At 39.7% G+C, this 15,558-nt stretch overlaps 1 protein-coding gene across 7 annotated transcripts in view; it reads left to right on the plus strand.

The window, feature by feature from the left end:
* The window catches only part of syngap1b (synaptic Ras GTPase activating protein 1b), a 108,997-nt gene that overhangs the window by 82,918 nt on the left and 10,521 nt on the right, over nucleotides 1-15,558 (plus strand). For 3 of the 7 annotated variants that reach the window (XM_026372704.1, XM_026372705.1, XM_026372709.1), the window contains 11 exons: nucleotides 351-495; nucleotides 656-892; nucleotides 1,096-1,297; nucleotides 1,765-1,967; nucleotides 2,054-2,255; nucleotides 2,691-3,224; nucleotides 3,460-3,900; nucleotides 4,251-4,424; nucleotides 4,803-5,014; nucleotides 10,312-10,384; nucleotides 15,494-15,555. In XM_026372704.1, the coding sequence (XP_026228489.1) occupies nucleotides 351-495; nucleotides 656-892; nucleotides 1,096-1,297; nucleotides 1,765-1,967; nucleotides 2,054-2,255; nucleotides 2,691-3,224; nucleotides 3,460-3,900; nucleotides 4,251-4,424; nucleotides 4,803-5,014; nucleotides 10,312-10,384; nucleotides 15,494-15,555 (2,485 nt within the window). Of the gene's footprint in view, nucleotides 1-350; nucleotides 496-655; nucleotides 893-1,095; nucleotides 1,298-1,764; nucleotides 1,968-2,053; nucleotides 2,256-2,588; nucleotides 3,225-3,459; nucleotides 3,901-4,250; nucleotides 4,425-4,802; nucleotides 5,015-6,080; nucleotides 9,142-10,311; nucleotides 10,385-15,493; nucleotides 15,556-15,558 lie in introns of those variants that run through there. The other 4 variants (XM_026372708.1, XM_026372706.1, XM_026372710.1 and 1 more) reach the window with 4 other exon arrangements.

Below are 15,558 nucleotides of genomic sequence, written 5' to 3' on the forward strand. Positions count from 1 at the left end.
GAAATTGACATTGTTATGTTATTTACTATGTAAGTTGTAAAAACCAGCCAAAGGTAATTTTCCCTCCCCTCAATGTGTTTATTCGTGACTGGCCTTCATCTGTTCTGTTCTGTCTGTCCCCATGTCAGGCATTTATTTGCTTTTATTTATTGCAGTGTGCTAATTAGCCTAACCAGGGTTTCCAGCTTTGTCTTGGTTTTACAGCCATGTGTCTCTTCTCAAAGTGAATCATAATAAATCTTTCAGTTGTTAGTTGTTGATGTTGTTGCTTTCTGTATTAACATCACTGAATTGATCTTTGTTATAGGTTCTATTGTTGTGCTGTGTTACTAATGAAATGTCGTTTGTAGGGGAGTTCATAAGGGCCTTGTATGAGTCAGAGGAAAATTGTGAAGTGGACCCCATGAGAACACCACCTTCTGTACTCCCAGACCACCAAGCCAATCTCCGAATGTGCTGTGAACTGGCACTCTGTAAGATTGTTAACTCCCATTGGTGAGTAGTTAGCAAATGGAAACAACCTATGTTGTACAGATTTCTTTTCTTTTCTGTTTTATTAAAAAATAGACTTCAAATTCTTCTACAGGAAACTGAACAAACTCTGAAAGTCCACAGTTTATATCTGATCTTTACGTGTCGTATTTCACCTGCACAGTGTTTTCCCTCGAGAGCTAAAGGAAGTTTTTGCCTCCTGGAGAGTGCGCTGTGCCGAGAGGGGTCGTGAAGACATTGCTGACCGTCTCATTAGTGGTTCCCTCTTCTTGCGCTTCCTGTGTCCCGCCATCATGTCTCCATCACTCTTCAACCTCACTCAAGAGTATCCTGATGAGCAGACATCGCGCACGCTGACCCTCATCGCTAAAGTGGTGCAAAACCTGGCTAATTTCTCCAAGTCAGTTGTATTTAATTCTACTTGTAGCTTTAGTAAAGTTAAACTGGTAATCAAAGGTATAGGCAACTAAAATAACTATTAAGAGTTATCATAGATCATGATGCCAGTTTACATTTAAGGTGTTGCTGAGTTATTTTCTCCTTCCCATTCATACTCCCACCTGCTTATTTCCTTCCTGGCATTCATCTTCCTCCCACCTGCAGGTTTGGCAGTAAAGAAGAGTACATGTGTTTCATGAATGAGTTTTTAGAGATGGAGTGGGGTTCCATGCAGCAGTTCCTGTATGAAATCTCCAACCTGGACAGTGTCAGCAATGCGGGCGGTTTTGAGGGATACATCGACCTGGGCAGAGAGCTGTCTATATTGCACAGTCTCCTCTGGGAGGTCATGGCTCAACTCAGTAAGGTAAACCCAAACATCTAAACAACAAAGTTTTTTATTTTATTTACTCTAAAATTAGTCATTTTACCACACAGGGAACAAACACCTACACTGTACTCTACCCCCTCAGGTGAAAGCACATTATGCAGTTCAATACAAAACAATTAATAATTACAAATGAAATTAAATTGTCAGAGTTACTTCAACAAGTCTCTGTTACTTTGTTTAGGTTGGGTAAATTATTGTGCATCCGAAGATAACCAAATTCAGACTGGATCTGTCACCTTAAAATCAAATGTCAACACTTTGGTCTCTAAAATGTCTCACTCTGCTTCCACTGCTAAATGAAGCTGTAAATCATTATTTAAACTTTAGCTGTCACTAACTTACAAGGACCAGGTGAGCGGAGGTGGAAATATGGCATTTTAATGGAACCTTTATATATATTTTTTTTTAAAAATCTGCAGTAAAACGCTTTCCTTTCGCCACAGGACGCCATAATAAAACTGGGTCCTTTGCCTCGTCTTCTGAATGATATCAGTATGGCCTTGCGTAACCCACACCTCCAGAGGCAGCCCAGCCATCAGACAGACAGGGTCCAGGAGAGGCAGACAGACAGGCTGCTGTCACGGCCAAGCTTCAACAGGGGCATCTCATCCGAGTTCCAGAACCTCATGATGAGAGATCTTAATAGGTATATGATCTGTGTTGTGATTGTAACAGCGTCATTTTACCATTTTATACTAGCTATTGTTGGCCTTACTCACTGCTGTTCTCCAGCTCTATAGATATCACTCGCTTGCCTTCCCCTACCTCCACCGGAGGGGTCATGCCATCCCGCTCCCAGATGAGTTTTCAGGACCGCGACCATCCTCATCGAGCGTCCTCCAAAGACATGTTTTACGTATCACGCCCTCCCCTGGCCCGATCCAGCCCAGCCTATTGCACAAGCAGCTCTGACATCACAGAACCAGACCCTAAGGTGAGTTTTATCACACTGACTTGGGGTATCATCATCACATCCACTAGGTTTATCTTGACCAGTGAGGTTAGTATGACATGCATGTAAGTCATACTTAATAGAATCTGCCATCGTGTGATCGAGGCTGTAGTATATCATGACATCTGCTTTTTTTCCACTGATTCACCACGCAACTCATCCTAGCGGTATTTCCTGGGAAATACTTTGAGGCATTCCGATATCCAGGCCTCGCGGTAAAAACACCCGCACCACCCTCACCCATATCATCCGTGGCCGCCTAACATATCAAAATAACAGGGGGCACACTAGCCTCGCATGTCCCTTATTATTTAGGTGCTCAGTGTCAATAAAAGCGTATCTATGATGGACCTCCAGGATTCCCGAATGAACAGCGTGTCTAACCTGCAGTCGGTGGACATGCTCAACTCCTCCCAGGCCTCCATCGCCGGCATGGGCAGCTTCGGAGGGCTGAGCAGCGGAGGCGGTGGCGGCCTGGGGTCGGGCCTGAGCAGCCAGCTGCGGGCCGGTGGGAGGTTGTCAGCTGGCTCTGGCGGCTCCAGCATGTCCGGCGGCCTTCGGCTGAGCCAGCTGAGCCAGATGGGCACCACCACCGACTCGCTATCCCAGCAGCAGCAACAGCAGGCCGCCGCCATGCGCTACCCGCTTTCCTTCCAGAATCCCCTCTTTCATCTGGCGACTGCTGATGGTCCTCAACAGCAACAGCTCCACCACCAGCACAGCCGGGCTCAACCTCCAGCGCCCCTGCTCCTAGCTCCAGAGCCTGAGCCCTCTCACCAGTCCTACATTCCACAGTTCGCCCATGGGGGGTTCTCTCGCAGTGAGGATCTGTCCACCCTCAGGACCAGGGATGGTCACCTGGGCCAACCCAGCATCATCCACTCGCACAGCTACAGTGACGACTACAGCAGGGCTGATTATGGACGCAGACAGATGTCCATGCATGTGCAGGTAACTGTAGGTTCATTGTATGGTCATGACAACTTAAAGCCACTGTGGGTAGCTCTTAGGATTGCAACTAAAGATGCTAAAGCCTTTAAACTGATGGTATTTCATTGTTCCACTGAGCAGAGCCTGCTGCATTTTTACCACTTTGCTGTTTTCTCTCTGGACACCACAAAGTTCAAATAAATAAATAAACCAAATAAAAATACTAAACCTATTATTTACTTGTTTTCCTCCTAAGGATAACCTCCAACAGCAACAACAAATGATGGGAATGACCTCCCAGACAGGAACTTCCCACTCCTCTCTGGCCACCACTCCTCCATCCACAGTCCAACCTGTGCGCCAGAGTTCTGTTGCCCCGCCTCCCACTCAACGCGTCAAGTCCCAGACCTCCCATCAGCTGTCCGTCAGCGCAGCTGCTGCTCCTGCTGCTCCGGCTAAAACACGTCCACAGAGTGGGAATCTCCTCCAGTCACCAGAGTCTGGCTATGGCGGCAGGCGGCACGGGTCCCGGCAGCTGTCCGTCAAAGACAACACTGCCCCGGGCCTGCCCCACCAGCAGAGCTCTGTCAGGGAAAGCCAGAGTCCACAGGGAACAACCAGTCAGAGCACTCAACAGTCACCACAGCAACAGTCTCAGCAGCAACAGCATTTGCTCAAACCCACAATGAGCAAACAGGTAATATCTGCACACTATGGATTTATTTCTTCTCTTTGTCTTTTCATCTCCTTTTTTTCATTCCCTACTCGTGGTCACTGCTGTTCCTCAATAATGTGTAACATATCAGTTACTATATACTGGCTTTTAACTGTGTGTGTGTGTTTGTGTGTGTGTGTAGTAGAAAATGACACTTAGAAACTAACACAGTCAGGATTAAAGGCATGAGTCCCACCAGGGACCAGCCATTGTCAAAATGTATGAAATTATGCAACTCTGAGGCACTGCATAAAATTGCTTGTTATGAAAGTGACTTTCATCCACTTAAGAACTCGTGTTCTCATAATCAGTATGCTGACCTTTTCTCCTAGGGCTCCCAATCTCCATCTACCCTCAATCCCCCAACCCCAGCCAATGAACGAACCGTGGCCTGGGTATCCAACATGCCTCATCTGTCAGCTGACATTGAAACTTCAAGGATTGACCGTGAAGATTTTAAACTAAAGGAGTACTCAAAGAGCATGGATGAGTCACGCATGGACAGGGTAGGTATCCCTTAAAAGTTTTAAACTGCCAGTTAAAAGAAAAACCTTTTAATAATGACTAAAAACATTGAGTTATGTCTAACATTGCTAAACAGATGGTACTCAGATCTGGTCTTTACACAGAACTCCAGAGTTCTGAGTGTGGGAAACAACAACCATCAGCCAAATGTTCAGCAATCTTTTGCAGTGTTTGGTATAGTCACTGTACCTCCGTATTCATGGAAATCAGCCACTATAGCTTTAAAGGCAATGTCCTACTTTGTATCGCAGTGTGTGAGCCACTATACTGTTGCCACAATCAGGCAATTTAGGCTGATGAATACCTACCCAGTATAAACATCTCTCATTTTGTATTGTCTCTTTATATCTCTGCCTTAGGTACGAGAGTATGAGGAGGAAATCAACTCCCTGAAGGAGCGCCTCATGATGTCCCACAAAAAGCTTGAGGAGTATGAGCGGAGGCTCCTCACACAGGAGCAGCAGACCAATAAGATCCTCCTACAGTACCAGAACCGACTCGAGGACAGTGAGAGGAGGCTACGGCAACAGCAAGTGGAGAAAGACTCCCAAATTAAAGGAATAATTAGCAGGTAAATGGAAGCCTTTGTTGGGATGGAGGGCTACAGACAGATGAGAAAAATGTGGTCTCTTATAGGCAGGCCAAGGTGGGCCACCTTGACTGGTGACTTTCTAGATTAGATGATGTGCTTTTTCTTTCAGATTATTTTGTAAGAAGTGAAATAGTCTCTCAAACAGAGATTGCTAGAATTAATTAAAAATAATTATTATAGAAGCAGAAATCTATGGTTAACACAACCTCAGTATATTTAACAAGACTTAAACATGAGCTTGAAGCAGTTATTTCCAAAAAATCGTAATGTATGCATATCTGGTTTGGGATCTATTTAGCAGAGGTTATTGTGTTGCAAAGAATATTGCAGAGTAGGATGTGGTACTGGTAGGAGGAAGTACTACAGCCCTGGGAGCAAGGCAAGGCATTGTATATTGAAATCCAAAGCTGCATGTAATGAGTGACAAATTGAATGAGACAATATAATATGGAGGACAGAGATTTATATCTCCATTGATAAGCATGCACAACATGTTCACTTGGCAGCTGGAGCTTTTAAACTGAGTGAAAATGAACAAAGGAGTCTTTGATTGTCCTCTAAGCTCTTGCTGTAGCAAATCTGCTATTATAAACTTAAACATGGTTTGCTTGTTATTTAAGAGCATCATATTTGATTGAGTGTGGAGAACTCAAGCTGAGTTCTAATTTATCGGTGCTTGTGTGATATTGTAATGGTGCAGTTTTTGAGTACAGTTTCTAGTTTATATTGATCAACCACAAAATAAAGTAGTTGATGGGAAAAGAGTTGAATATTGATCAAATCTCAGTTGTATTTAGGCACGAAAACCAAACCTGTGCTGTGTTGTAAGGGTTCCTTTGAGTACTTTACGTGTGACTGCACATTAGCTGTGCTGCCATGCTCAAATTTAGATTTATTTTGCTACTGTGGAAAGAGGTCAGCTAAAAGGGAAAAAAAAGGGAGAGAGTATCACATTTTCTTGTTCAGATCTTATGATAGTCTGTGGTCTGCAACTGAAGGGTGGATATCTGTGACAGAGAATATTGCCACTTCTAATCCACTCCAGGAAAGAAGACATGGAATGAAGACAGAGACAGTCCTGCTCATCTTTTATGGGAAACATCTCTAACACCTTAACCTTGTATATAAAACCATCATCAAACACCTTCCCATGTTCTTGTGCTATTGCACTTATCATCAGCATCATTTTTATGAACACACTTCTTGATTTTAACTGGATCTCGGGATCATGAGAGGTGATTCCTCTTAGCTTAATTTTCAGTTGACGCTCCCACAGGATTGCACTGTAAGAGCACAAGAGGAGCGAATACTGTATTTCACAACTTCAAAAACATGTCTGCACTTTTTAAAGCAACTCAAAGCATTGTTGTGGACCTTCAGGCGCAGGACTATGGAAAACCGCGGTTTAATATTAGCTCTTCCTTCCATTAAACCAAGGTGAACACAGTTCCCAGAAGGACATCTGATATATCTCTCTGCAGAGTGAAACTGGGGACTAATACCTCTCTCCTTTTTTACACACATATGATGCTATGGTGTAATATGGAGGGGAGGAGACAAAGGCAAAACTTGAATCAGTGAGTCAGTGGTGAAGATTCAAGCATTCATCAAAGGCACAGAGGAAATATGCCACATAACAGAGAAACTTTTATCAAAACGCTTAACCACTGATTATTGCTCCACTGGAGTTTAAGCTTAAAGCGAATACAGCATATCTGCTGCACACATAAAGCATCGTGTGCGGAAAACTCATAATTCCAAGGCTTACACTTGTAACTTGTGTGACTTTTTCATCTGACCACATAAGGACGAATTAAGTAGCATATCTGGATGCTTCCGAGTTTTACTCACAATTTACTGAGCCAGACCATGTCATCAAATGCATTGCAAGACTTATGCATCGTCTGGACACATTTTAATTTTAATCCATATATGAGCGATGCAGTGCAGAGAATAAAGATGCCAAAAATTATTGGACTCAAAAGTCTCAGCGAAATGACAAGTGTAACCATAGCCTTATGTTTTTCTTTTTCATCTTAAATTGACTTTTATGTTAAAATTTCACACTCAAACACATTAAGGTGATGCAAAAGCAACCTCAGGTTCTACAAAAAGGAGCATGCGTGATTCTGAATTCATGGCTTCTGTGTAGACTTGAATAAGTCTCTTTAGATGCAGAACTAAAACACTTAGCATTGTGTTTCAAGTTTTAGAGATTTTTCCAGAGAAGCCTTAATGTGCTGTGTATAAAATTTACTTTAAGCTCAGAGTAAATCTAATATCTGTCATTAGACGAAGAACATATAGTTTTTGTTCTCAACATTCTAATTTAAACCAAAGCCAAATACTGAGTTCTAGGTTATTTTAGGTTAAATCCACTGAAACACTGAATCCACTTTACCTGTAGCACTTGTATCTCCTATATTTTTTCTTTAGTCTAGTGATTCCATTTGTTGGCTACAGGCGCTCCTATTTTTTTAAATAAAATATTTTAATGCATTTTGGTAATTATAAATATGAAATAAATAAATAAATATTTATCTTCCCCAAGCTGTTTGCTGTGAACCAAACAACAGCTATGTTGGTGAAATGCAGTAGGGGTAAAAAAGATCACAGGTCTTCATTGGACCTGTCTTAGTAATAATCTATTTTTAACTATAATTCATAACAAATTAAACTATGTAATGCAAGAGCCATAAATATAATAATATATTAAATATATATTAATTCTACTGAGAGTGAGATTATAACTATTTTAAACTTGCAATAGTTTACTCTTTAGCAGGAGAAGCGCAATAATAGATACAATATTTCTACATCTGCTGTTTGTGCAAATGCACATGCAGACTCCTGATGAGGTATATTGTATGCATTTTGTGTACATAAAGAACCTTTCTGCTAAAATATTTTGCCAGGTGCCATCCACAGTATCTAAACAGTAAAAATAAAGACCTGGAATACTGTAAAGTGCAAAATGCCACAGAGACAACATGACAACAATGACGTGACTCTTTGACAACAGTATATTCTGCTAAGTGTGTTCTTAAGTTCTCAACTTGTTTTTGGCTTAACTGTGTGGTGTTTGTGCGTTTATTTGCATTTTTAATGAAAGACTACAATGATATTATTTCATAATTAAAGCGACAACATTTTTTATATATATCTGTATATTTTTTCTGTATATGCTTGGTATGAATTTTGATCTGCAGTCCGTCATTGGTGGTGTCCAGTGACATGGTGATCAGAATAGTTGTTTAAGAAGGTTAGACAGCACTGTCATTTAACTTATGCAGTTACAGTATGAGTTAGGTATTATTTAAAGGGGAAACCATATTATTGTTTTCTTTTTTCGTCTACAGAGATATAGATAATATTTTGGTGTCAGTAAATCCGTAGCAACAATATATTGATAGGCTGTATAGATTGTACTACGGCAAAACTTCTGTTTAAATCTTGCAATGAATTCCTAGTGATGATGAGTTTTGGCTTGATGTGTGTGATTGACATGGCTTGTAGCAACAGCCAAGGGTTTGTATTCACTTTCACACAGACCTGCTTCAAAGAGTAGCAAATAATTCTTAGTTTGTTTTAAGCAGATGGGTGGGGATCATCTGCATCAGCACCAATCAGATGAACCGAGGTACGTTTTGCGCTTTTTGCCAAAAAAAAAAGAACGTATTTGCAGCTTTGATCCAGGTCTGTTTTCTTTCTGTTGACTTTACATTAACTTTTCATCCTATTTGACACCTTTTGTCTCCAGCCTTTTTTCTCTGTAGCGAATTTTCGACATTTTGACCTCATGTTGGTAGATACATACATTGTTTTGACTCTATGTACGACTTGACCTCAAAAGCACACTACTTGAAGAACAACTTAATATGAAAAGCTTAACTTCTTTTTTTTTCTTTCTTTTTCTTGTAACATATCACCCACATGAATCATTGTCTGCCTTTTGAAGTCATGTCAAAATCTTAATGCTGTATACCCATGTTACATTCCATTGTTATTTGGGACAGTGCTAATATTTCTGTCTGTGCTTATGATTGATTTTTTTCCTATTCTCTTCTTTTGTAAATTACTCTCAACACTGTACATTATTTATGGAATAAAACATCCAAACACTTATGTTTGAAACTTCACCTGTGGATTTTCGTTCTTTATTGTCAAACATGTGCCTCTCTGTGTTCTGAATAAAATTATATGAATGTGCTGAAAATAAGCATTGAGCGACACAGTATGACTTGACCAGTGGTTTATTTACTCTGCACTAAAACATGGTGGCAATTAAATGTTCCTCTTAATTTTTGGATTGGCTTAGTGGCTCAATAAACACGAGTCATAATCCTTTTGGTAATTTCATCCAATTTAATTGACAAACCATTGCAAATTTACTCCGTAGTGCACTATTGTATGGGGCTATTATTCCAGCAAACCTATTTCATGTCAGCAAACTGTAAGGATGTTTATTCTGCTGCTGGAAAAAAAAAGATGGAAAGTCATGAAAGCCATGCAATAAAATCTAACACAAGAAGAGCTCTGGATTATTCACACTAACTTCCTTTTTGGCATCTTTCACCACCATAACAAAACTCACAGTTTAGCCAGTTGGCTGTTTAACTGCAAGATAACCCTGACAAATATCTTTGAATGATCCTATCTGGACTAAATCCCTGGTACTTGGCTAATCATGAGAGTCGGGAAACCTGCACTGTCCTCTGGCTTTGTGAAAACTCTGAGCAGTGAGCTTTCCCATATCTGCAGGTGGAGTCTTTGAAATGATTAGTCAAAGGATTTTCCACCAGTGCCACGGTCTGTCCATGTTACACAAGATGGGCAATTCCCTGGGGATGATCAGGATCCTTTCCCTTCACATAATTGAGCATAATGGTCCACAGTTGGCCGCAGTTGTACTTTGAAAGCACCTTATATTGGGCAAAAATGCTTTGATGAATCCCATGGGAGTGAGAAGAAAAAAAGGACCCACCATTGAAAATTGGCAGTGTCTCATAAAGCATGGCTTGGTTTACTGCTACCCAACATTTGCATGGGCTTAAAAGATTGAGCCGTCTATCCTATTTGGGATTCATATTTGAGATGCAGGTAACTAGCATGTTGTCGCTGTGATGCTGTTGAGACAAGATGTTGAAGATGCTTTTGCCCAACTTCTTGTTAAGTATCATCTTGAATTCACAATACTTCCTCTCTTTCTGTCACCCCACCCCTTCCCCCCTCTTCCTCTCTCTCTCTCTCTCTCTCCCTCTCTCTCTGCTTCCAAGACTCATGGCAGTGGAGGATGAGATAAGGGGAGGAGCCATTCTTGAGCCAAAAACCAGGATTTTCGCTGATCAGGTCTGTGAGACTGCTTCTTCTCTCGTCGAGTCCGTATGGTGGCCCGTGCTATCTTCTCTCCTCCTCTACCTGTCTTTTCCCCCTGCTACTATTGTTTTGTCTGCTGTGTGTATGTGGTCCCTCTGATTGTCTTGCCCTGTCCCTGACTAGTCCCTGTGTTTGGGTCTGACTGCCATGTGTCTGCCAACTTACCTGGGAGCTTGAAGATCTAAGATTATTGCTGTTTGCATTCCTCAGCTCAAGCTATCGAGATGTCTTTGACTCTAGCTTGGTTTGTAAGCATATCTGGGTCTGTGATGATGTCCTGTAGTCGTTTCTGTCAAATCTTCTGCCGAGCATGTCGGGGTGAAACCTCTCTAAACCTGTTCCACACATGATGTAGGATCAGACCTACGCTCAGGTTATTGAACACCTGAGCCTCAAACCTCACTGCCCTGTATGCTGCGTGGTTTTGCTTTTTGGTGATGTTGTGTTTTCAGGAGCTTCCTTTCCTCAGTGCTTTTCATTTCATGCTCTCAAGCCGCCCCCTTTCTTTTCCTGTCAGATTGAACTAGCCCACCTTCAAGCATGACTCATGCTGTAAATATAGTGTGTGCGTGTTAACATATAAATATATATGCATTCGTGTTTGAGGCTACATGCTAAGAATGGAAGAGAGAGCAACTACTTTTCATTGCTGATGCAGAGCGCAGTGGACATTTGTCCATATTAACGTCTCTTAACTACAACTAAGATGCTCTTAATGTTTAAACTGAATGATTTCAAATGAAAATGATTTTTGTGGTAGGAGGTAGAAAGGAGTAAAATTAAAACTATTTATTTTGATTATTGCTGCAATAATGCATACATGCCTTTAATTTTGCAGCTGCTAAAGGTGAGACTAAATTTAATTACTTTATGTACTAGTAGGTAGCTTATAACTATATTATTCAAATAAAAGTAGTGATGTTAAAAGTACAATATTTTTCTCCCTCTTAACTTCATCAGATATATTTTAAAAAAAAATTCACAGAGTATCTAAACACGTATAATCTGCAAACTTGAATTTATTCCCTATAAGATTATTACAATCATCCCTAGATCTGAGGGATGTAAACAGGAAGTGTAGTTAGCATGGATTCAGTGAGTTACAGTGTTCAGCTACAAACTGGAGCCACCCCTAAGCTTTGTGTTTCAGCAATTCAGCATTATTAAATGAAGGCAGTATTAGTATTCATATTCATATGTATAGACAAAAATAACAGGATTATGTTGATACTAAAGAAAACATTAAAACTTCATCATTCTTTTCTATATTGTAGGATGAATTCTGTGATTTCTAAGTGAATCTATGGATGTAAATCATCAGAGATAAGGAGGTTTGACTAGGCCATGACTCAGAGGACACAATCAGGTGCTCAGGGTTTGAAAGTACAGTTTACTGCCTCTGTAAGACCAATGCAACACTATGTTCAGAAAGGTTTAATTGATAGTGTTGAATAATTATGATGAGAACAAAACTATACATTTCCTTTTAGCTGGTCCACAGACTAAATTAAACATAAAATAATTTTTGCATACCAACAGCATATATGTTTTTTTTTCATAAATCATTTGCTGTTAGTTTATTGGACATCTTTTTATGCTAATCCTATCGCCTTCAAATGGCTCCGTTCTGTGTCAAGACTTCAGTAGCCCCCCTTCATTCTTTTAATCATATTTCTGAATTTTCCTCAATTAAGTGCATGAAAAATCAAAGAAAAACCTCTCTCTAGATTTCAACAGTAGTGATGCATCAAAACCAATATGGAAGGGGAGAGAAATTAGACATGTAACAGAGAGCTGAGAGCTGACACTTCAGAGCGTTGCACTGCTGTTCATTATTCCAGCTATTAATGATATATTCTGAGTCCCACAAGGTGATACATGTGGAAAAATACAGGCGTTTACTATTAATTATGGTAGTTAAGAGGTTTCTGGCCAGGCTAGCAGTGATCTAGGAGCTAAATGTTATTTTGACTAAAGATTGTCTTGATCTGGTTGATTTTCATTTGTTAGTTTATTGAGGCAGGAAGTTGTTTGAACTTTATTAGGATGATCTGTACAGAGGTAGGGACTAAACCCAGCACCAGGCTTCATCATGGCTCACATTGCTTTTAAAAAAATACCACCATGTAATAATATATGTATATTCAGTATTCAAGACCATGACCGTTTTCTCTAAACTACTAAAAATAAGTAGTATAAGTATTATAGTAAAGGGGAGTTGTAGAACTCTGAAGTATTAACTCTGAAGTAATGGGGAAGGTCTACTAATACGCTAGTTTTGTTTTGTTTTTTGGATCAACTTAATAACTTTAATGATTTAATTCAACTACAATGAACTGTCAGAAATGTGTTCAGTCACCTCATCATTTAAAAGTAAGAGACTTCAAGTCACAACAACTAATGTATATTAGTTCTGACAATAAAAACTAAAATGTTTAAGTTTAATTAGCTTGAAAATATGAAACATAGATAGCTTATTTCCATAAAGTTAATAACAAGTAGCTGATCTCCTGAATAAAAATGTACAAAGTACAAATTAAATAAATAAAACAAAGAAAAACTCAGTTAATAAAATGTCAGGACTTTTGACGCCCAATAAATGATGTTAAAACATCTGTAAAAATGCTGAATATATTCTAACACACTCTCACTTATTTATTTTTAAATAGACAAATAAAGTTTTGTGCAACTCTGCAGTATTTGCAGATAAATTATCTCACTGGTGTTATATGACATTTTTACAGTGTTCACATGAAAGATATTAGTTGTTAAGATTATTTCACTGACACTGTTGATAAGTGTAAACTTTAATGCTCAACAGTTCTGACAACTTTAAATCAGATGACAAACAGGTTTTTCACTAAAGATTTCATTTCAGATTTCTCTTGACGTTTAGCTTTACTTCATTGATGTGTTCATTCACATATAAACATTGTGAAATTATGCTTTGTGTTTATGCAGCATCTAAACACCAAACTCAGAAGCGACATGAGTTATAAGGTATTTGGTCTTGGAGATAAATCAGTGAATTACTGCTTCATTTTACAAAACATATGGTGCCTGCAGGTGGCTCTAGAAAAAGGTCAGAGGATCACTAAAATGATATGGGTTTAAAATTTTAGAAATCCATCTGATCATTGCTGATATATTTCAGTTTCTGACTCAGACAAAAGTACACGCATGTGTATATTTAGTTGGATTCAGTTGTATACATACAGTAGGTGCTTGTGCTGCTGCCATATTTATATGGATATAACCTATAGATGATACATGGAAAGTAATCTGATTCATTCAATAAATGAATGAGAATACTTTTGTACTGAAATGCTCCTTTAATCAACCGATACTCATGGTGCTTAAAGCTAAAGACTATAGCTGGCACTTTGAGTGAGAATCTATCTCACTGCTTTTGTTCAGGAATTACTGGTCACTTTTGTATTCTAGCTTCAGGCTCTTTTGTTTAACACCACCACTTTTAAGTACACAGTTCAGTTCAATGTGATGGCACTCAGCTTTAATAGGTGTGACTGGTGCACAGCAGTAGAGAGGGGGAAGTAAATTAATAGAGAGTGAGAGGGGAAAGACATGATGTTTCCTCATTGTTCCCTCACACCACTGGTACCAACTTCCAACACAACACCCCGCACTTAATTAGACCCATCATGATATCGCAGCTGCAAAATGCCATCATGCTGCACACAAGAGTATCCCAATGCCTACAGAATAAACACACTGCAAAAAGTATTTGACTTCCATTAAGGATGTAGATGTATTTCCGTATAGGTAAACAAAATTAAGATTATTTTTAGGTGGTCACAGGCTGCCAAAAGACATTAAAGATGTGGTGACTGGTGCAAAAGGAAGTGTACACTCTTTAATCCACTTTTACTTCAATCAGCACCTGTTGCAAAATATTGTCACCGCTGCTCGCACAGTAGCTGAGGCACATCAAAACATGATGAGAAAAAGTCAATTCTAACAAATACTTAAATTAATTAGTTGATTGATTAGTCAATTGTTTAATTCATCCATCGATAGTATTCCGCTAAGTGGACCTAAGTCACACTAATTGGTTAATCAAGCCTATTTGGGGTTTTTTTTTTGCGTATATGTTGCTAAAACGAATTCAGTTGTACTTCAAAAGGGTTGAATTGTGTTTGTGGACTAATAATTTAGCAAATTCAGTTAATGTATTTGATCATTTGTAGATTTTTTTGTTTGGTGAGCAGCAGCAGCGAAGGTGTGTTTACTTAAAGCTCCCTGAGCTTGCAGTGGCATTAATCATGTTAAAGTTTCATTCATGTAACATTTTATAATTATTGTTCCAACTTTTACAACCTTTTGGAGTGTTTGTGGAGTGTGTGGTTGACCTAAGATTCCTGTTCCTGTGTTAATGTTTTGTAAATATGGTTCTTGATTTTTCATTTGTGTATATATTTATCTTCATGCATAGAGTGGACGATTGCATGTTTGAAATAAGCATGTTTTTTATGCTGTCTCTTTATCTTTTTTAACCAGGAATCCAGAAAGATTCAGCTTTCTAAAGTCTGTTGGATTAATGAATAAATCAGCTGCTTTCAGATACAGATGGCGTTTGGAGTGCACGACTTAACGCCTTTTTCTTTCTTGTCCTAAGCATGATTTCTGTTAATGACACACAGCATGGCACGCTGCTTTACTGCTTTCAGGCTGGTGGGTTGTCTGATAATGTTGTGTGTAGTTGCCATCATGTATATGTAGAAATGCGTACGATTCTTTATGTATATTTATGTCCTTGTTTTCTGTAAACTTTTTTTTGTGCACTGTGTATGTATTCTTGTTTGGGTGGCTGTTTTCCTCAACCTTCACCGCCCTTCTGAATCCTGCCCACTGCGCACAAGCCTTCCCTCCCTCTTTTGCTCTCAGCTTACTCCTCCTGCCTCCTCTCCTCTCCTCTCCTCTCCTCTCCTCTCCTCTCCTCTCCTCTCCTCTCCTCTCCTCTCCTTTCCTTTCCTTTCCTTTCCTTTCCTTTCCTCTCCTCTCCTCTCCTCTCCTCTCCTCTCCTCTCCTCATGTGTTGATGAGATACGGTGATTTCTCTTAGGGGAGGCGTCAGTCCATCCTAGTGCAGCCCCGTCTTGCGCCTGTCCCACCCCGAGTACCCAGGTA

This window comes from Anabas testudineus, chromosome 16 (genome assembly GCF_900324465.2).
Source record: "Anabas testudineus chromosome 16, fAnaTes1.2, whole genome shotgun sequence".
In the NCBI taxonomy this organism is placed as follows: domain Eukaryota; kingdom Metazoa; phylum Chordata; class Actinopteri; order Anabantiformes; family Anabantidae; genus Anabas; species Anabas testudineus.